This window comes from Engystomops pustulosus, chromosome 1, assembly GCF_040894005.1.
Source record: "Engystomops pustulosus chromosome 1, aEngPut4.maternal, whole genome shotgun sequence".
Taxonomy (NCBI): domain Eukaryota; kingdom Metazoa; phylum Chordata; class Amphibia; order Anura; family Leptodactylidae; genus Engystomops; species Engystomops pustulosus.
In genome coordinates, this window is record NC_092411.1 from 116,779,539 (window position 1) to 116,802,019 (window position 22,481).

General features: G+C 41.9%; 1 protein-coding gene across 1 annotated transcript; it reads left to right on the forward strand.

Moving 5' to 3' along the window:
• Positions 1 to 35: 35 nt before the first annotated feature.
• Positions 36 to 20,979, forward strand: ABHD17B (abhydrolase domain containing 17B, depalmitoylase). Its single transcript, XM_072150960.1, has 4 exons — positions 36 to 420; positions 12,725 to 13,199; positions 15,760 to 15,939; positions 18,831 to 20,979. Exons 2-4 carry the CDS (start codon positions 12,733 to 12,735, stop codon positions 19,048 to 19,050), a joined length of 867 nt encoding a protein of 288 aa, XP_072007061.1. The 5' UTR covers positions 36 to 420; positions 12,725 to 12,732; the 3' UTR covers positions 19,051 to 20,979.
• Positions 20,980 to 22,481: the final 1,502 nt, after the last annotated feature.

The following is a 22,481-nucleotide window of genomic DNA, read 5'->3' on the forward strand; positions in this document are numbered from 1 at the left end:
ATAATAGCCGGAGCAGCAGCGGCGTCTGTGGACTCCTCCCCGTTCTCCCCCCGGGTCACTCGGTGGTTAGTCTTGGTGCTATTAGTGCGGTGTCCCGTGTGTTCCACTGCGGCAGCCCTGTACGGAATAATGGTGGGGGACAGCTTAGCGCCCGCTCCTGAAGGCGTCGTATTGCAGCTGTCACCTCTCCGGGCGGTATAGCACAGCCGGTGCCTTACTGAGTGCTGACGGCGGGACGTCTCCGCTATTACATGCCAGCCACACCGTGCCAACTCCCCGGGGTATGACGCATAGCGGCGGGCGAGCAAGACAGCAGTGACGTCATCCAGTGTGAGTGAAGTGACGTCACGCAATAACCACCGCAGCGACGTCCGGGTCCTGAAGCCTGATCTTATCAGCCGCTGTCACCGCACTCAGCAGGTCAGTATGGTGGTGCAGTGCTATGACCCCTAGTGGTGGGAGTAGGCATGCCCCCCATTATTCTATGGGACTGTAGGAAAGGTCTGTCATATCCCCTTCCGACTCATATTGGGATCATGTGCTGCCATTTAGTGCAGAGTCATCATATGAAACTTATCTGTCAACTGTGTCACGAGTGTCTTGTGGCTTTATGGGGACATTGCCCCAGAAGTGGTTCTACTGCTCACTGTTATCAGCCATCTCTTGGCTCCTGAGCTGCTCTAGAATGTCTGATATTTCTGGCCTGTATTTCCTGCATCTTGGGAGTAGAATGTATTGGGGGGATAGTGATGTGGCATCTGTGATGTGAGACAATGGAGAGTATTGTAACCCCGGCAGCTGTAATGCAGTAAGGCCAGTTTCCCCTCTGCAGGCTATACAGCATGAAGAGTGTGTATTTGTTTCCAGTGATCAGCCTGTGCCTTGATACCAGCATCCCTGGTTTTCTCCTTTGTATTCCCCCTCCCCCCACGTTCCCCTCTGCTGCTAATCCTGGGAATGATTGGTAGGGAGAAGTCTCACCAGAGTGGCCTTTGTCATGTAAAGTATCAGTCACTTCCTTGGGGTAAGCAGCGTTACATTCCGGTTTGGATGCAGCACTATAACTCCAGGATCTGTGATTGTCAAGTGCTGTGGAATGTAGCAGGGCGCTACAGAAATTGGGTTACCTCCATCAGACCAGTGGCATCTGGCCAGTAAAGCTCTGCGTTTGTCTTTGAGGTCGCTTCAGGTCACGCCAACTTCTACTTTACAAATTACTGCCATCCTCTAATGAGAGAGGCATCTTAACCCTTCATGCCAGACTAAAATCACTCCCTATTCTGGCACTGGGTTAGTGTGAGATTACATGGAACAATGTATGGATTAGCTCCGATTAACAACCCCCCCCCCCTCCCCTCCTCCTGTTTTCTTCCCAGCTTCTTGCACATAGCACTGAAGTATCCCAGTACCCTCTCCGCCCCCTCCCCCATGGTGCTGCAGCGTCTGGTATTAGTATCCATGGATTGGGATGAGGGGGCGGATGTGGTGTAGGTGGTAGGCGCAGGCTGATCCACCCTCTCGCGTCTGGAGCACATCTTGTATGACATGCACTACAATTATAGGCCAGTGTCTGGAATTCCGGAGGTCACATGACTGCACTCAGCTGAACATGTGAAGCCATCTCCATGGTTTCATTGCATGTAATCGGTGTGGTATGTCATTTATACTGAAGGTTTATCATCACTAACTTCTTATAAATGGTTTAATTGAAATCATTATGGCACATGTGACCAACAAACCGTATAAACCGCCAAATTTTTAGAAAATCAGACACACTGGAAATACTGAACAAAATGTGTGTATCCTGGGGATATCTTCTATGCCAGGGGACCTTTATAGTAAAGGAGTTCTGAGGTATCTTCTGAAAAGGTGCTTGTGATGGGCCTTGTGCCTGATAAGGTAGTGAGGATGGGTAGAATATAATGTCCAGCCTGGCTCTTTCCAGTGGGGTTACGCCAGGAATGGTCAGCTTTACCGCTTCTAGAAGGCCGATTGCTGAGGTAAATGATCCTAATGGGTCACTGTTGGTATTTCCTCTCAGGTAGCCTGTAATACGTACAGCGGAGAATCTATTTACCTGAGTCATGTGTGAGCTGTAATGTGACTTGAATGCAGAGAAATATTTGTCACTTTCTTCCTCTTCCACTTTCTCTTGAGTCATATTTACATGTGGTTGCTTTTACATGCTGTGTATCCTATGAAGGATTGTAGTAAGATTCCCAATTTACCTGGTGGAGCCCCTGTTATGTTCATTTTGGAATATGTCTATCACATACACGCTTGCTCTAAAGCAGTACAGTACAGACCAGAAGTTTGGACACACCTTCTCATTCAATGAGTTTTCTGTATTTTCATGCCTATAAGTATTGTAGTTTCACACTGGCATCAAAACTATGAACGTGGAATTATATACTTAACAAAAAAGTGTGAAACAACTGAAAATATGTCAGTGATGGCGAACCTTTTAGAGACTGAGTGCCCAAACTACAACCAAGACCCGCTTGTTTATCGCAAATTGTCAACACAGAAATTTCATTTGCAATTTATACTCCCTTCTGTCACAGCTTACATTGATACCGGCACCCTGAGGACACCAATAAAGCAGAAAATAGAAGAAATTTGGATGATCATTGTAGCTTCCCTCCAGGGTTCCATAAACAGGAAGAATTGTCAGGGCCGGGCAGGAGCTACAATGATAATCCAGATCTGTCCACACCTTCCCACTCCTCCTGTAGTCCCAGGTAGCGCTGTCACATTAAAATAGCTCTGTGCACAGGAAGATACCTGGAGTCCTCTCTGGTGAAGGCCTGAGTGCCCACAGAAAGGGCTCTGAGTGCCACCTGCCATAGGTTCGCCACCACTGTTCTAGGCTTTCAAAGTAGCCACCTTTTGCTTTGCACACTCTTGGCATTCTCTTGATGAGCTTAAAGAGGTAGTCACCTTAAATGGTCTTCCAACAGTCTTTAACCCCTTAAGGACCAGGCCCTTTTTCGTTTTTGCGTTTTTATTTTTCACTCCCCACCTTCAAAAATCTATAACTTTTTTAATTTTCCGTGTATAAAGCTATGTGATGGCTTATTTTCTGCGTAACAAATTGCACTTCGTAGTGATGGTATTAAATATTCCATGCCGTGTACTGGGAAGCGGGAAAAAAATTCTAAATGCAGTGAAAATGATGAAAAAACACATTTGCGCCATCTCTTGTGGGCTTGGTTTTTACAGCTTTCACTGTGCGCCCCAAATGACACGTCTATTTCATTCATTGGGTCAATACGATCACGAGGATACCAAATTTGTATAGGTTTTATAATGTTTTCATACATTTACAAAAATTAAAACCTCCTGTACAGAAAAAAAATTCTTCATTTTGCCGTGTTCTTGCGCTAATAACTTTTTCATACTTTGGTGTACGGAGCTGTGAGTGGTGTCATTTTTTGCGACTTCTGATGACGTTTTCAATGCTTCTATTTTTAGGACTGTGCAACCTTTTGATCACTTTTTATAGAATTTTTTCTATTTTTCAAAATGGCAAAAAAATGCCATTTGCGACTTTGGGCGCTATTTTCCGCTACGGGGTTAAACGCAGTGAAAAACGGTTATTATATTTTGATCGATCGGGCATTTTCGGACGCGGCGATACCTAATGTGTTTATGACTTTTACGGTTTATTTATATTTATATCAGTTCTAGGGAAAGGGGGGTGATTTGAATTTTTGTTTTTTTAATATAATTTTTTTTTTTTTTACTTTTTTTATTTTTTTTTTACTATTTTTCAGACTCCCTAGGGTACTTTAACCCTAGGTTGTCTGATTGATCCTACCATATACTGCCATACTACAGTATGGCAGTATATGGGGATTTTGCATACCATCTATTACAATGTGCAGATCGCACATTGTAATAGATAGCCTCGGAGCTTTCTGTGATCCCAGGCTGTCATGGCAACGGATCGCCGCTCCCCGGTGACGTCACGGGGAGTGACGATTGGAGCCAAGATGGCGGCGCCCACGCGCCGCCGTCTCTTTAATGCCGCCAGCAGCTTTGCCGGCGGCGATCACAGGGTTAACACCCGCGATCGGTGCAAGCACCGATCGCGGGTGTTAGCGACGGGCGTTTGCTTCATTATGAAGCAAATGCCCGGTGAGTATGAAGAGGGCTCAGCCCGTGAGCCCTCTTCATACTCCCCCATGCGCAGTAAGACGTAAGGGTACGTCTTATTGCGCTATGGGGTTAAGGAGTTCCCAGAGATGCTTGGCACTTGTTGGCCCTTCACTCTGCGGAAAGACCAGAAAAGGTTTTCACATCACAGGTGTGCCCTGTCAGGTTTAGTAAGTGGGTTTTATTGCTTTATAAATGGGATGGGACCATCAGTTGTGTTGTGCAGAAGTAAAGCGGATACACGTCTAATAGAATTTGTATTATGGCCAGAACAACGCAGCTAACTAAAGAAAAACAAGTGGCCATCAATACTTTAAGAACTTAAGGTCAGTCTTTCCGACGATTTGGGAAAACTTTGAAAGAGACCACAAGTGCAGTTGCAAAAAGCATCAAGCACTACAAAGAAACTGGCTCACATGAAGACCACCCCAGGATAGGAAGACCAGAGTCACCTCTGCTGCGGAGGATGAGTTCATCCGTGTCACCAGCCTCAGAAATTGCGGGTTAACAGCACCTCAGATTAGAGACCTGGTCACTGCCACACAGAGTTCTAGCAGCAGACACATCTCTACAACAACAGTTAAGAGGAGACTGTGCAGCAGCCTACATGGTAAAATATCTGCTAGGAAACCACTGCTAAGGACATGCAACAAGCAGACAAGACTTGTTTGGGCTAAAGAACACAAGGAATGGACATTAGACCAGCAGAAATCTGTGCTTTGGTCTGATGAGACCCAATTTGAGATCTTTGGTTCCAACCACCGTGTCCTTGTGAGACGCAGAAAAGGTAAACAAATGGACTCTACATGCCTGGTTCCTGATGTAAAGCATGGAGGTGGTGTGGGGGTGCTTTGTTGGTGACACTGTTAAGGATTTATTCAAAATTGAAGGTATACTGAACCAGCATGGTTACCACAGCATCTTGCAGCGGCATGCTATTCCAACCGGTTTGGGTTTTAGTTGGACCATCGTTTATTTTTCAACAGGACAATGACTCCAAACACTCTCCCAGGCTGTGTAAGGGCTATGTGATAAACAAGGAGAGTGATGGGGTGCTTCACCAGATGATCTGGCCTCCTGTCACCAGACCTGAACCTAATCGAGATGGTTTGGAGTGAGCTGGACTGCAGAGTGAAGCCAAAAGGGCCAACAAGTGCTAAGCATCTCTGGGAACTCCTTCAAGACTGTTAGAAGACCATTTCAGGTGATTACCTCTTGAAGCTCATCGAGAGAATGCCAAGAGTGTGCAAAGCAGTAATCAAAGCAAAAGGTGGCTACTTTGAAGAACCTACAATATAAGACATATTTTCAGTTGTTTCACATTTTAAGTAAATGAATCTACATGTGTTAACTCATAGTTTTGATGCCTTCAGTGTGAATCTACAATTTTTATAGTCATGAAAATACAGAAAACTCTGAGAGATGTAGAACTTGCACCTGAAATGCTGTGAGCCACTTTTGACAGTTTAAGGCTATTTTGTCTCCACAATAAAAAAGGGGGGTGGTGGTCTTATGGACCTACAGGAAAATAGCTGGAGAGACAGAAAATTTCAATATTGTGGTGCAGTGAACTAGACAAACTAATAGAATGTCTATTAAAAATAATGACCACCTGTCCTGGATGTCTTCTAATGTATGTCAAACATGTAATCCTACTAATGAATCCTTCCAACATGCATCAGAAAATGTACTCTACATCTTCTCCTGCGAGTGGGAACATCTAGTCCTCCTAAAACCCCTAACCCACAGTTAATTTCTCAAGTCCGGAGACCATATGACTGATTTGGTCAGGAGCGCAGTGGATACCTGCTCCCTCGCATATGACCTTACAGCTTTTGTGGTCTTTAAACAGCTCCCACCTTTACTATGAATTTACCAGCTCCATTAGAATGCAAACATTGTGCACCATAGGTGTCCATTACATGTGCTCCACTATACCCCACCGTGTTAAACTACAACTCCCAGCATGTCCTGGCAAATTCTTTAATGGGTTGGGACAGCACTAAAGGTTAAAAAAGCATGGCATTAAACTAGCTGGGCTGGATAAATGTTTCCCATTGATGTCTTAAACCATTCTTGTTTGTGACCGAACTGGTTCCTCAGGTCTCCATACAGTATTGTATTCACCCATTACTTGCATTGTTACCTCCACATTCCTGGATTATGTCAGCGATAACCACATTGTGCTACAATGATGATTTTTGGTTTTGCTGCAGATTTTCCAAAAGTCACCATAAAAATCTATGTTTCCCAGGGTGGGATCAGGAAAACTTTGGGTCAAAGCTACCTTGATGGCAAAATCGCTATTGTGCTCATGTCTGTTGCTTGCTGCCTGAAAATGCACTTGGTCATGTGCACAAAGCCTTGGTCAAAATTTTACTTCTCCCACCCAGTAAAATGTATTTGCATATTTCCCAGATTCCCTAGCGGTGCATCTATTTTCTACTATTTGGATTATTTTAGTGTGGATAATCTGACTGGCACATAATTGGATCAGGATTTTGTTTTCACTTCATCCAGCAGTCTCTTGTGTAATCCATAATGGGGCAGCTCTACGTTGGCCTGTATGGGTAGCTCTGTGTCATCCAATGCAGGGTGGTGCGGCTGCTGCACTCTTGTTACCAAGGCTTGGCATGAGGGACTGAGTGGCTGCAGTAGTGTAAATGAGTCCTATCTTAGCATTTATTTGAGAAGCCTAGCACAATGCGGACTTGGCATTCATTGATCTGCAGCATGGTAATGTACACCCTATGCTGTAGATACAGCCTTGTGCTGGATAGCCTCTAGAAGTGTACTGTAGTTTTTAACTGTACAGTGTTGTAACCTGGGTACACACCTACCTGCCAGCCAGCAGAGGTTTATTGGTAGTTCACAGCCTGGAAATCTTTGATCTTTGCTTTGCATGAATGCCTTTTGAAGCTTCAGAGAATTTCCTAACCTCACAAGAAAATCCTGGGACACAAAAAAAACTAAGTCTTAACAAGTTATTTATCCATGTATATTGTGATCTTTTAAAGGTTCTGCACACTTTTCATGTGACTTCTTGATCCTTTGAAAATTTTACTTGATTGAAAGGCAAAGAAGTTACAAGTGGATTGAGCAACAGTGATGAACCACTTTCAAGCTGGATGATTTAGAAGGGGTTTCCAGAAAATACAATATTTATTTGTGCTATTGAGTTGGGGATGGTGACATGTAGTAATTTTTTTTTTTTCTCACTTCTGCACTCTAGTTCACAGCTGCCGGTGTACCTGTTGCTTTCCCCAAATGGTTAATGACTTCTCTGTCGTGCAGAAGGAGGTGGGGGAGTGCTGTGGAGGAGTGTATGACCTCCAGAGTACCCCTCCCCTGTAACTATAGAGCTCCTTACAAGACAATTTTTCATGGATTATTCACACGGCCAAAGGAAGGAGCTACTTCTGGAATAGTCTAAAATGAGGATATCAAAGAAACTGCTGTATATATAAACCAGCTATTAGACAAGACTACACCCCAAGAGCTATTCATTTGTAAAATCAACCTGTACATTAGTTTTGGGTGGTCTCGATTAAAAAAAAAGGAAAATAAATATATAATATACATAATTTTGCCGAGACTTGAGCTTGATGGGTAATGTATATTCAATAAAGGCAAGTATAAGTTTGAGTATTTTGGAAACTTAAACACTGGACAATATGCACCTGGATGTGCTTTAGTGTCCCAAACCTTCTTGAAAGGTTCCCTTTAAAGAGGACCTTTCACCACCTCACACATGTGGAGATGAATATAGCATTACATCAGGGCTGCTACACAGATTTGGAGGCTAATTGAGTTTTCTTTCTAGCCCCCATGGTTGCGGAGATATTAGTCCCAGTATCTGACCATTGTAACGTGTGTTCTCTCGGAGGAGGTGCTTCGGTAGGAGCTTGAGGCGTTATATGCTAAGCTTTTCTCATACTGTCCAATCAGTGGGTGATCTCTCTCTGCTCATCTAGATGCTGTGTTCATACATTGTTTAACCTACTGCTAATATTCAGTTAACATTGCATTTACACCATGTTTACAAAAATGCAATGCTACAAAATGGATGTGAATGGGATGCATTTCAAGCAGGTTTGCATTTCTAGTGTAATGACGAAATGCAATAGAAACACAAATTAAATGTATATACATAAATGTCACAAACGTGTGACTTGTCTGTGCGCTCACTCCTCAGCTCGCAGCCCCTACCTTGCAGGAGGAAGGCGTTGTAAAATAAATGATAATAATGTTTATTTATATAGCGCCATCAAATTCCGCAGCACTTTACAAATCATAGGAGACATATACAAATATAATATAATACAGAGTACAAACAGTCATATGGAGCAATAGGAGCGAGGTATAGCGGCACACAGGGACAAAGCTCACAGGGTGGTGAGCTAACATCAGTCAGAGGGAGGAGCAGAAAGGTGGGGATGATAGCTGAGCAGCACAGATAAGTACTTTTTTTTTTTTTTTTTTTTTTTTTTTAATATTAAAAGCAAACCCTGGTAGGGTGCAAGGCATGTTAAAACAAATTCTCTTGTAATGCAGATAAAGACATGAATATTTTCAGTCCAGCTATACTGTGCTTCTGCAACCTGTCTTTAGTGAAAATCCAGTCGCTGGTGACAGGTTCCCTTTACATCGGACCACCCTTTTAAAACGATCTTTCTTGTACATTGACTTTAAATCTCCTACAAAAAGATCTGATGTATCTCTGATATGAGTACTTTACATTATATGAACGTTGCCAGAGATTGTTGAATGAATGGCTGGATGTTGTTGTAGAAGTAGTCTACTGTTATCCAGAAGATATGAACAAATCAACCGTGTCATATAATGACCATAAATGGGCAAAGTCATAATGACAGAGCATCCGTTTTGTTGTCATCTCAAACCAGGGTCTATTTACGCATAACATGCCACACCTAAAATACTTAATTTAACCAGTTCCTTACTACTGTACGACTATATATGTCCTGCAGCTCTAATGACTGTATGGAGAGTCTGACCTGCTGTATTGCAGGTAACTGCCACAGTCAGTGCTGACACAACCTACTCAAAGAAAAACCAGATTTGCACAGAAAAATTTACTGTAAAGCATAAGACAAAAAACTTTACTGGATATTTGATAAAAACCATACAAGGAGTAAAATACAAGGAACAGACATTTACACACAGAGAGAACCAGCTAATGCTGAGGAGGTCTAAAAACATTGAGGAGGCATAGAGAATGAAAAAGTGTTTTGTAGATGAATGAGGTCGATCTAAAGTGCCAGCATAAACAATAGTGAGGTAAAGGTAGTAGTAAATGGTAAAGTCATATGTAACAATTACCTAGGCACCAAGAGTATACAGCCTCCAAGATAGATGAACACCCCGACGCGCGTTTCGGCACGCTGCCTTCGTGCCTTTTTGCAATCCTACTACATTTGGAATTTTTTTTTATCAGCTTCCTTGTACACTAAACAAAATATGAAATTGTGCCAAAGATAGTACAATCAATCTAAAAGGGAAAAGAATTTGTGGAAAAATGAGGGAGGAAAGATATTGGACAGATATTCTTATGAAGTAATGTATTAGTATAGTTTTATTTTGCATCAGATGCATATAAATGTCTTATACTACAGATTTATCATCCAGCACAAGACTGTCTAGTCGTACGCCAGAAAACTAGGACACAATTCTGTCAGCAGAATTTCTGGTGCACTGACCTTTTTACCACGAGGCCACACCCCTTTTGTCGACCGAGTCAGAAAACGGTCTAAAACTCCTCATAAATGAGGTGCATACATTTATTTTTTCGTGCAAACTACTACAGAATTCTGCCGTGGACAGATTGATAAATCTCCCCCATTGTGTATTCTCCATTCTTTCCATGTATCACACATGGGACACATCCAGGGTGAGCCGGGCAAGGTTCCACAGGCTTCTACATTGTGATTAAGATTTCAGATCTGTAGCCTTTACCAAGGTTTCCCCAGTGTGCGGAGAAGAATGCTGTCTTTGAGACATGTTTGTTATCGAGACAAGGTATTTTCTATTTTTACTTCTGTATTTGAGCTGTGCAATGTATAAAATACAAACTCAATCCTTTGTGGTCATGGTAACTGGTTGTCTGCTCAGAGGCCCACCCCTCATATTAACCATGGCAGAGAACAAGGCTGGATTCATAGATTTCTGCCTTGTTAATTCCCTATTGCTCAAAGTGGAAAGTTACTGCCATTCTGCAAAGAATATGGATTACATACAAAACCCTTCAGTTGCTTGTTTTTTTTTCTGTGCAACATCAATCAAATAATTGATTATATATTGCTAAGATCTAAAGTAGAGACATGCCAGCAAAACAGACCTTCAGCTGGTGCCTCCTGGTGTAGACCACTTCCAAAAGGCCCCTACACACAAGGCGATGGGATCATCTGACTGTTTATGGATGCATCTAACAAATGCAAACGGAATGATTAAGGATGATCCCCAGAGATTAGCCATCAGTGATGCCACTATCACAAAACTATACTGGGGTAAGTAAATTACCCTATTAGGATCATCCATATAGTACTTGACTTGGTAAAGTTTCTGAAAAGCTGCTAGTACTAAAGGGTCACCTAACCCACTGTCAACAGGACTGGGGACTACCTGTGGCTTCCCATGCCTTGCTGCCTTCCAGCCGGTGGAGCAGGCCGGGCAGTCTGTACAGTCTGCTCATCCCCTATGCCATAACCACTTACCTAGCAGTGGAAATTTGCACACCCCTGCACGCCTCTTCCATTTGCCGAAATACACAGGACATCACAGGAAGTCCCCAGTCATCATGCCAATGGGTTACCTGGCAGTTTCTATAAAACTTTATCAGTAATTTAATGTATGGGTAACCAAATTGGGGTAATTTTCTCACCTAGGTTGGGTAACCTAGCAGGGATGAGCATGGATGGCACTTGCCCTGCCTTAGCTTCTGAATCCAGTATTGCATTCATCATATTTTCCATGGTTTTTTGGCAGCCCAGTGTCAGGCGTCATGAACCTGCTGCATTATACAGTTAGTTTTCACCTCCCATGCATTTTTTCCTGCTCTCTCCCCATGGCAGCGGCTTATTTCACAAGAGCCTCCACAGCTGCTGTGAGGGAAGTCTAGAGGTCCCATACAATTTAGATGACGCATGAAGATCTGTGTATGAGAAGCTTAAGTTACTGTACGGGACAATAAGATGTACTATGATGGTGAACATTTTACATATGCAAATACAACATGTGAAAGTCTTCAGCTATTTCATAAGAGGTGCATTCAACACTAAAATCATGTGACCTTTTTGTTTATTTTACTGAGGCTGTTCACTTTTATGAAATCACTTATGTGGTTACACATCTTGTGAGTAAGTTAAATATAATTCAACTACATTTGTACAACTGTATAAAGTAGTATAAAAACTTTTGCCCAACTCTGCACTATAAGCAATTCTCTAATTTACTTGGTAATCTGCCTAAATTTAGCCACTAGCAAATTAGATGTTTTACCTTGTCCCTCTAGGCTACTCTCATTTTGTCATTCTTTATGGAAACCATTCAGGACAGCTGCTCAAGAGAGGCTAGTTAGGAGGTGCAGTAGCAGAGGATTGCAATAAAACGGGACCTAGAGTGGTATCACAAGCATATGTGACTCATCACAGGCTTCAGGTCCACCAGTTGGTCATCATCCATGTGAAAACCCTTATTGCTCTGGCCTCAGTATCCTAAGCTGATGTCACCACTAGGAAGTCCTGCCACCTTCAGGAACATCTGAATATGATCTTATAAGAAGGGATGATGGATATAGCAGGCTGTATCTAAGGCTAGGAAGAAGCCAGCAGCATGATACAGGTATTGTTGTAGTTGTTGTCAAAGGCTCTATCTAGCTCTACGAAAACTATTTTTCGTCAGTCCTATATTGTTATTTTTTTTTTCTTCTTGCATAACTTCCTTCATAGTGTCTTTACTTCATACAGCAGTTTGTATCTTCCTTCAGGAAAGGAATCTCCTCAGATTTCAGCTCAGTCCTTAACAGTATAATGGTCCTTCCTTATTTGTTGAACGACTGTCACAACTGTCTGTTTCTGTAAGTGTCTCTTCTGCCATGTACTTTGAGCTGCAGGATGTATTTCCCCCTCGAATCTCTGGCTTTGAGTGATATGTTAGGTTGAAGGTGACGTTTGTCCAACATACACATTGCTACTTGCATTGGACAATCCTTTGCCATCTGCATTTTTCCCAAAGTGCTGGACACTGGATGGAGAGGCAGGATAAGTTACTGACCTGCCGCCACATAACTTAGTGGACTGGGAATCCTGTACTTGTTATTGGTGAAGGTCCATGGTTTTTTGCCACCAGTGTCATCTGTTGCTGAGCTGCTTGTCTGCCAAAAAAAGGTTGTTTTTGTGGATCTGCAGAAACAGAAGACCTACACAAGGTAGCTGTGGCAGAAGAGTTAGAGTGGGCCTGGTAGGCCATGATTTTGATAAGTGCATAACCACATGCAAGCTTGTGGTATTTTATATAGTTTTTAACTCTTCTCACCTTCTTCTCTTCACAGTTACAAAGATGAATAATCTGTCATTTAGTGAGCTATGCTGCCTCTTCTGCTGCCCTCCATGTCCAGGGAAGATTGCCTCCAAGCTCGCCTTTTTACCCCCTGATCCAACGTACACGCTCATATGTGATGAGAGTGGAAGTCGCTGGACTCTTCATCTATCAGAACGTGCAGACTGGCAGTATTCTGCCCGGGAAAAGGATGCTATAGAATGCTTCATGACTAGAACCAGCCGGGGGAACCGCATTGCCTGCATGTTTGTACGTTGTTCACCCAACGCCAAGTACACACTGCTGTTTTCTCATGGAAATGCTGTAGATCTTGGGCAGATGAGCAGCTTTTACATAGGACTGGGCTCTCGGATCAATTGTAACATATTTTCTTATGATTATTCTGGATATGGATCGAGCTCTGGAAAACCATCAGAGAAAAACTTGTATGCTGACATTGATGCTGCTTGGATTGCACTTAGAACGAGGTGAGTGGCATGTACAGAGGTGCAGTCCATTTACATCCCATGACATTACTACAAAGGCAGTAAATATCAGGTTGGTGTGCTCAACACTTCAGGGTTAAGTGGTTTCAATGATGCACATATAGAACATTCTGGTGCTTGGTTGATGTTGGGTCATTTTGAAGGGGACTAAACATTTTATAACTATTCCACATCAATTTCCTCACACACGTGGTTGAATGAATGTGATCCTAATAGGAAGCACCCCAAAAATTAAGCATGCCCCTACATCTCTCAGCACATTACCATTGTGGCATCACTGAAAACTTTGGCACATATGCAGAAAGTATGAATGACCTCACATGATAAAGCTCTGCACTGAATAGCGGATTCTTCAGTATGCATTTCCTCATTCCACAATGAGTAGGATAAAAAGAAGCTATGCAGCTACATGAGAAACTGGTGTTAAATAATGATAATTTGAGGTGGCTGCATGATGTTGATTTCATGAGGAGACGTGTGAAGCTCCACGTACTGTGTAGATTTATCTTTTCCATAAACACACTTGTAGATCTGCTTCACTGACAATCTGTCATAATTTTCATCAAAAACACTTTACACCACAATTAGACACTTGTGCAAAAAAAATCAGAGCATGGCCTAGTTTACACCAAATTGTGGTTTATAATTGCCATCCTGCAGATTTACACACAACTTTATTGCTCTTGGTACTGTAACACAGGTTTTTGTAAGAACTAAAGGTATGCAGCTATGAACCTGAATATTGGATTATAGGATCAATCACCCCTTCTAAATACACCTCAGTCCTTTAAAGGACATCTACCATCCGTATCGCTGATTGTAGATGTGTCCTTAGAAGTACCTGAGGAATGAAGTTGGGTTAATCAGCCCTGCCCATGAGCTGGCGTAACAGGGGGAGTGAATAAATGAAAATAAAAGGCGCTGCAGTGACGTAGCCGGAGCACCCCCGGGTAATTAGAATAATTTTTATAACTTTATTGCTGCCATTGGAACTTCTTAGTAGGACACGTCTCCTCTGTAATAGTAATTGTAGATGTGTTTTAACTTGGCCTGTAGGAGAACCGTAATGCAGATGAAAGGCCATTTGTAAGGCTTTGTGCTCCTTATGTCATTAGACCCGGTTACTCATATCCATTATGCATATGACTTCTTCTCCATGAACCAGAATTGTCTCCTTCCTCGCTATTCTTGATGTGTCAGGTTAGGCATGTCTTGGCTTGGCTGTTTGAAATTAAAGTAAGAATAAGTAGGTGAGGCATTTCCGCAGTGGTGGCAGTCCAACCAAGCAACTCATAGAAGGCTACTGTTCAGCAATAATAAAATTGCAGGTCACAAGAATGGCTTCATAAATCCAGGTGCCCCATTGTTTCCTCAATTAAAGAAATTCATCTATTGTCTTGAGCTTAACATGCTTCCTACATGCATACCAGTGCCTTTTATGTTTTATGAAATCCTTTGGTCATTATTTCACTATTGGTTTGTGTTTTTTACCACCTGATGCAAATAAAATGAGCTCTTCACCAGAGGCCAAACTATTCTATCACATACAACCTAAATCTGATGGAGTAAAGAGGTTTAAACCTTTACAAATAAGGCCAAAAGCGGAACCATTGTTTCAATAATGGACTCAGGTTTTGAGTTGTTTTGTGCATTTAGATTTGGTACATGGAGATAAGTGTTGGACCCCCATAACCAGTGAATATTGGTAGACATGGCTGACATGTTTCATACGCAGCATAGTGGCAAAACAGGGTTACTGTAGCAGTCATAGCAACTCGTGTTAAGTAAATTTTATGTAAATCTCTTAAGATTATGGAAATGACCTCATGATACATAGGCCTTGTCACAGCTGATTAGTAAGTTTATGAGGCGAGTCCATAGTACAGGGAAACTTGTGCCAGTACAAGACAAATGTCTACAATTTCTTATGGCCATGCTTGGTTAAAAAGGATAATCATTAACTTCGATACAAGGATAACTTCTGATGTGAAAGGGGTTTTATACATCGGCTTGTACGTAAGCTTACCTCCCAGTGAAGTTTTTCTCATTCTGTTTTTCCCTTTAGCTTGCTGTCACCAGGAATGTCATTTTTAGCTGATGACCTGTTCCAACAGCCTGTGCTGTACTGATTTTTAATAACGCCTTTATCAGCATTTTGCTTAATTTCAGTATTTTTCTAGTATTTTGCATTACTTGACTCCCTGCTTGCAGTGTGTGGTGGGTCCCGGGGGAGGGTGCTGCATGAGTGAAGAGGAGACTGACACAGGCTGCAGCTGCCCCTCCAGGACTGGCGAAATGCTGATAGCAGAGAGCCCAGTAATGTAAATTGAACTTCTATAGGGAACATAAATTAAGTATGCTGACTGGATTTGTGGATTGTTAATGTACTTTTGAGATCTTCAAGAATATTTGGGTTTCATCTCTGCAGGCTATGTGCAGTATAGCTTTGGAGTTGGGTTAGAGTTCATACTGCAAGCAAATGTGCTCTAAGTGGCCTGTATATCAATTCTATTGACTTGTATTTTTTTTCTTTTAATCCAAGGTATGGCATACGTCCTGAACATGTCATTATATATGGCCAGAGCATAGGAACTGTCCCATCGGTGGACCTTGCTGCTCGGTATGAAAGTGCTGCTGTGATTCTTCATTCTCCGTTGACATCTGGAATGAGAGTGGCCTTTCCAGATACAAAGAAAACGTATTGTTTTGATGCATTCCCCAAGTAAGTAATTGTGTGCTCATCTTCGGTTCTAAATCATATTCTTGAAGAACAGGTTGGCACATGGCAAAAGGGCAAATTCTATTTTCACTGCATATATTAACGGCATGTTGTCATTTTAACCATCTCCATCCATGGAAGTTGTCTGCCATATTGTATAGCAAACACCTACTGTTAACACCAGCTCAGTGCCAGCAAAAATGTACTAAATAAACAATCTTAAATATTCAAATCGCCACTTTACATAGAAAATATTTCAAAGTCAGAGCTGCTTTGGTAGTTCTGCATCTCAAAAATGCCAACAGAATATTTTATAGCCCCATTAAGGCAATAGTTTACTCTGCAGAATACAAGCTCCATTACATGTGTAAACTAATAAATAAGTTCTGGATTTTGGAAGGTAGGGAGGAAAATATGGAAACGGTCTGCAGCAGTAAAAGAAAATGTCAATCACCGGACATGGCACTTGCATGCTCTGATGGGTTCCCCCTGCTGTTTCTTCACACTGGGCTTCTGCCTATCCATACAGCGAGGCTTTAACAGGTCAAGCATGTGCAATAAAGGTCACCATTCACCTGGGTGTATCATGCCCTGAAATCCCAATATGATTTTAGGAAATCGGCCATCAGAATCAAGCCTGGATAAACTGGGGATACTTCTGTGTTATTCAAAGCCTCCTACCTTTCAAATCAACTTTTATCATTGTGCTAATGAGACTGAACTTGGGTGGTTCTCAGAATCCCTCCGTGCGGCAGATTCACACAGTGGGTGCAGGAGAACACCATGCCCCCAACACTGTTACAGCCTGTGAATCTACAGCATGGAGAGACTCTGGTAACTGCCCAATGGCTTTTGGGTCTAATTTTTAAGTCGTTTTTTTATAGGAAGGATAAGAAATAGAAGATTATTACAACCAGGTATAGATGGGGTTTTTTCCATTAAAAACCCCTCTGATTCCCTCTGCCCTTCTTGGTCCTGCAGTGACCTGTCACAGGATCTGTTGGGTTTGTTTACTTTCTGAATCTGGCATTTTAGAACCTACAATGAAGTCTGAAACCTAGACTTGTTAGGTCTAATCTTTTACCAGATGAAACAAATCAAACAAGGAGCCCTCTTTAACCTATTGGTGCTCTGCCCCGAGATATCGAACGCAGAGTTGATGCTGGCCCAGTTCAAAATCCCCACACATAAACACTCACCGGCCACTTTATTAGGTACACCATGCTAGTAACGGGTTGGACCCCCTTTTGCCTTCAGAACTGCCTCAATTCTTCGTGGCATAGATTCAACAAGATGCTGGAAGCATTCCTCAGAGATTTTGGTCCATATCGACATGATGGCATCACACAGTTGCCGCAGATTTGTCGGCTGCACATCCATGATGCGAATCTCTCGTTCCACCACATCCCAAAGATGCTCTATTGGATTGAGATCTGGTGACTATGGAGGCCATTTGAGTACAGTGAACTCATTGTCATGTTCAAGAAACCAGTCTGAGATGATTCCAGCTTTATGACATGGCGCATTATCCTGCTGAAAGTAGCCATCAGATGTTGGGTACATTGTGGTCATAAAGGGATGGACATGGTCAGCAACAATACTCAGGTAGGCTGTGGCGTTGCAAAGATGCTCAATTGGTACCAAGGGGCCCAAAGAGTGCCAAGAAAATATTCCCCACACCATGACACCACCACCACCAGCCTGAACCGTTGATACAAGGCAGGATGGATCCATGCTTTCATGTTGTTGACGCCAAGAGATGCTCTTCTGCCTACCTTGGTTGTAACGGGTGGCGATTTGAGTCACTGTTGCCTTTCTATCAGCTCGAACTAGTCTGCCCATTCTCCTCTGACCTCTGGCATCAACAAGGCATTTCCTCCCACAGAACTGCCGCTCACTGGATGTTTTTTCTTTTTCGGACCATTCTCTGTAAACCCTAGAGATGGTTGTGCGTGAAAATCCCAGTAGATCAGCAGTTTCTGAAATACTCAGACCAGCCCTTCTGGCACCAACAACCATGCCACGTTCAAAGGCACTCAAATCACCTTTCTTCCCCATACTGATGCTCGGTTTAAACTGCAGGAGATTGTCTTGACCATGTCTACATGCCTAAGTGCACTGAGTTGCCGCCATGTGATTGGCTGATTAGAAATTAAGTGTTAACGAGCAGTTGGACAGGTATACCTAATAAAGTGGCCTGTCAGGGGGCGGTCACACGTTGCAGTTAAAACTGCATCCCAACTAGTATTGGGGTGGATTTAGGTGGTATTACTTATATTAACGAGTGAAGGACATCAAAGCAACAGGTGAATGAAATTTGTGTAACTGCTTTCTCTTTCAAAATCAAATTCACCCATTCAGTTCATCTTTCACCTGTGAAATTGACAAAACTCCACCTAAAACCACCTCAAAACTAATTGCGATGCAGTTTTAACTGCAACGTGTGACTGCACCCTGAGTGTAGTATTACTGTGTCCGTAATGATGCATAGAATAAAAATAAATCCTTATTGAACCTGCACGATGAATGCCGTAAAAAAACACAAGACTGACTCTTGTTTTAATTACTATGCAGCACTCAAAAGGTTAAAAAAAATCTTCCTGAAAGCAATTCTAAATAGGGTGTACTTTTTTAAAAAACAAAAAAGGGGGGGGGGATGGGGATTCTCATTTTTATATTTCAAACTGCTTTAAAACAAAAAAGCCCAGAAATTTATGGGGGAAAAAAAGATCACAAATAGAACAGGGTTTAATGTCGTATAAGAATGAAAGGACTTCTAAAAAATAACGAAACTATGAAATGGGAAAAGTGGCAGATAATTTTAAATTTTTAAATGTACTCTCATTGCTTCCTGTTCATTTTGTCCTAAGAACTACTTTTTCTTTGTTTTGCAGCATTGACAAAATTTCTAAAATCACATCCCCAGTCCTGATAATCCACGGCACAGAAGATGAAGTCATTGACTTTTCACACGGTTTGGCTCTGTTTGAGCGTTGTCAGAGGCCTGTGGAACCGCTGTGGGTGGAAGGAGCCGGACACAATGATGTGGAACTTTATGGACAATACCTTGAGCGATTAAAACAGTTTGTCACACAGGAGCTGGTGAATTTGTAGATGACTACTTTGTAAAAGAGCGTTTTTTTCCCTACGGCAATGGAAGGTTTGAAGCTCTCCCAGGCCACCGAAGGGTTTTACTGACCATGTTTCTATTTTCTGTTGCTGGACTGTGAGCCATAGAAGGTTTTTTGTTTTTTTGTTCTAAGCCTGATGGTCTGTTTGCAAATTATATTGGTTGCCTTAACAGATGTACAGGTAATTTGATAAAGGGGATGTCCCCTTGGGGGTGCTTTCTGCCAAGTTTTACCTACCCTTGCTTCTCCTCTGAGAGAAGTCTTGTTCTGGAGCTGTTGAGTTTCATACCATAGTGGTCCTATTGGCTGCATTGAATACCTAGGCCAGTGGATCCTTATTGTTGGTTGACTGGCCCCTAGCACTAGGGTGACTGGACATCCCCTTTACCACTAGTAATGAAGGTTTTTTTATACCAGTATTAGAATGTGGAACATGCAGTCAGGCTTCTGTACTTTCATAGGCCATTTAGCTTGGTCTCTTCCACATCCGCCAGATTTCCTTGAAAAACCAGCTCCTGGCAGTGAAGTGGCATCGATATGTACTGTATCTGGAATAACTTTCCTAATCCTGTGGACATTATCAATGGAAATTCAAGAACTCTGAGAAAATTCTCTCGGGCATTTAATCCTATTCTGTTAGATACCTGATGGTTAAATACTGAACATATCACACAAGTAGAATTTTTTTTTCCCCCCTTTTTCAGAGTGATTTAGCAATTTGCTGGTCTTTTCAGGACTGATTTACTTTAAGAAGTCTTGGTAAGGATTGTCTCAATGACTGATTTCAAACACTTCATGCATGGAGTTCATTACCACTAATACAATATCCGGATATACTTGAGGAGATGAGACTGTTGTATAGGGAGCATCCAATTACGATGGCCTGGTTGCACTTTTTAATGTTGTGCCCAGACCATGTACTCTTCATTACATTGACAATACTGCTGGTAAAGTCTTCATTCTATTTCTACATGTTATATGAGATGTGGTTGGTGGTAATGTTGATGGGTCGATCCCTTTAATGGTAATATTAGTGGTGAAAACACTATGGTTACCGTGATAAAGGGTGCCTTTTGCCTCTGTTGCTGTGCAACAGGTCCTTGAAAAGTAGACTAGGCTCACTTGGCCAAGATCTCACAATGAAGAAAGGGGAGGGGGTGTTAAAATATTCTATGCTGGAAACCATTAACTCGCGTGGTTCCTTTCTGCTAGTTTCATTAGATCTGCATTTTCATTTTTCACATTAACCTCATTGAAGATTTTTTTTTTTTTTTTCTAATTTGCGTTTGTGCCAATTTGTCTAATCCCTTGTACTCTGACAAAGGCTGACCTAAAAAACACAAATGGGAACTTTGGTTCTAGTTGGCTTAACCCCTTTTTGCACTGAGAACTAATTTTATAGCAAATGTGGATAGAAGGGATGGCACACATCACAACCTCATCTGATACCACTGACCATTAACCAGTCGATGCACTTGCTGTAATACATTCAGGTAGATCACTCAAAGTGCAAGGCAGCATTTTGTAGACTTTACTGACAACTCAAACAGACTTTGTAATAGAAATTGCATTGTTCAATAAATGATACAAGCTGTGTTTTATATAATTTTTTTTTTCTTTCATATCAATTTACAAAGCATTGTTTTTTGAATTTTTATATTGACAGATCCCCCCCCCCCTTAAGTTGCCTGTCCTTCAATTTGAGTTTGCTTAGTGTCCGCGATGAATGCAACTACAGTACAATGTAATATGTAGTACAGTTTGTGAATGGAATATACACTGTGGATACATATAAAGGCCTTATTTAGTGTAGTAATTGTTGTGGCTGTCTGGGATTGTGTACAGTTTAATCATGTATTATACAGAATTGCATTGGTTTAGATGTTACCCAGTAAAATCTATAATGACCCTGTTTCAGTTGCATTTCTAAGCGTTGATATCTGGCCTGCTATAGAAGTCGCCCTCACACCAAATGGCTTATGTGCAGTCCAATGTCAGTAGTTTACTGTCCCTTAGTAATAATGCTTATGTTGCATTCACATGGCAATGAGGCTTCCACAAGAGGGAAGTAAAACTCTCCAGGGTAAAGTTTTCCTATGTCACAATTTACATCCTTTGAAGGTGTGTTGGAAAGCCCAAAACAGTCTTCTAAGGGTGATGGCACACGTGGTGTTTTGAACCTGTTTTTTGGCCCGTTTTTAAGCCGTCCGTCAAGAAACGCATTTGGTAAAAAACGCATGCGTGCGTTTTTTGAAAACATCTGTTTTTGACTAGTTTCAGATAATTGGTCAAACGGATGTGTTTTCAAAAACCCATGCATTTTTTAACGGACTGCTTAGAAATGGCCCAAAAACGGGCTCAAAACGTCACGTGTGCCATCACCCTAAGCTCCATTAAAAGGCTGGGATGTATAATTGAAATACATATTCAGACTAAATTACTGATTTAAGTACATTTGGCCTTAATATTGTGTGAACGTTGTCTAACATTATGGTTAAAAAACGTCTGTTTAAATTGTAGGAATTTTTGCTGCTAAAGATCAATTCCATGGGGCAGATTTGTCATTAGATTGTTACAAGTTAGAATTGGGACTAAGGAGCTTTAGGTGTCCTATTCCATGTCAGATTTATCATGGTGGCTTAGATAGCTTGATAAATGTGGCACTAGAGGTGCTGATGGTAAAGTCACATGGTGTTGGATTTCCCCCTCCCTCCTCTTCACTGGGGGCTTACAGTGGATTTTCCTTTTCGGAAAACCGTATTCTATACATTTGTCAAGCACAGCTGTGGTCACCTGATAAATCTGGGGTAAGATAACTGAAGTGAAAAATGCAGTTGGAAAGCAAAAAGTTGAAAGAAAGTGGAACCTGGTGGAAAAACAATTTGACAACTGCAAAGGAGAGTTTGCAAGCTTCAATCCGATGAATAGGACCATATCTGAAATGTGTCTTTAGCTTTAGGAGATGAGGCTCAGTGTTTGAATGTGTACTCCATTCTAGTACATGAAGGCCTACAACTACCCAAAAATGTTTTTTTTTCCCATTTCTTGACAATGGTGATAAGTGAGAAATAACTAGTGTGCACTGGTTCTATAGACTAGAATACCTTATTAATAACAGAAGCCTGGGGCAAAGCTCCTGACCAGTTTAATTATAGCAATTTATGCTAAAAGGCTACAGGGGTGGTTTGCAGATATCCTCTGTGCTGCGGCTTCAAAGGCTGTTACACTGTCTCATCCAATGCTCCTTGCACGCACTGCAGCAGGGACGGGCTCTGAGAACTGCACTAGAGCCCTTGTGGCACATTACCATAATTTAAAAGTTGGTTTTTGAAGGAAGGAGGCATGGATAACAAATATAAGAAGATTACCACAGTCACAGTGCCTGGATCTGGTTTGATTTTGATGGTAGATTTC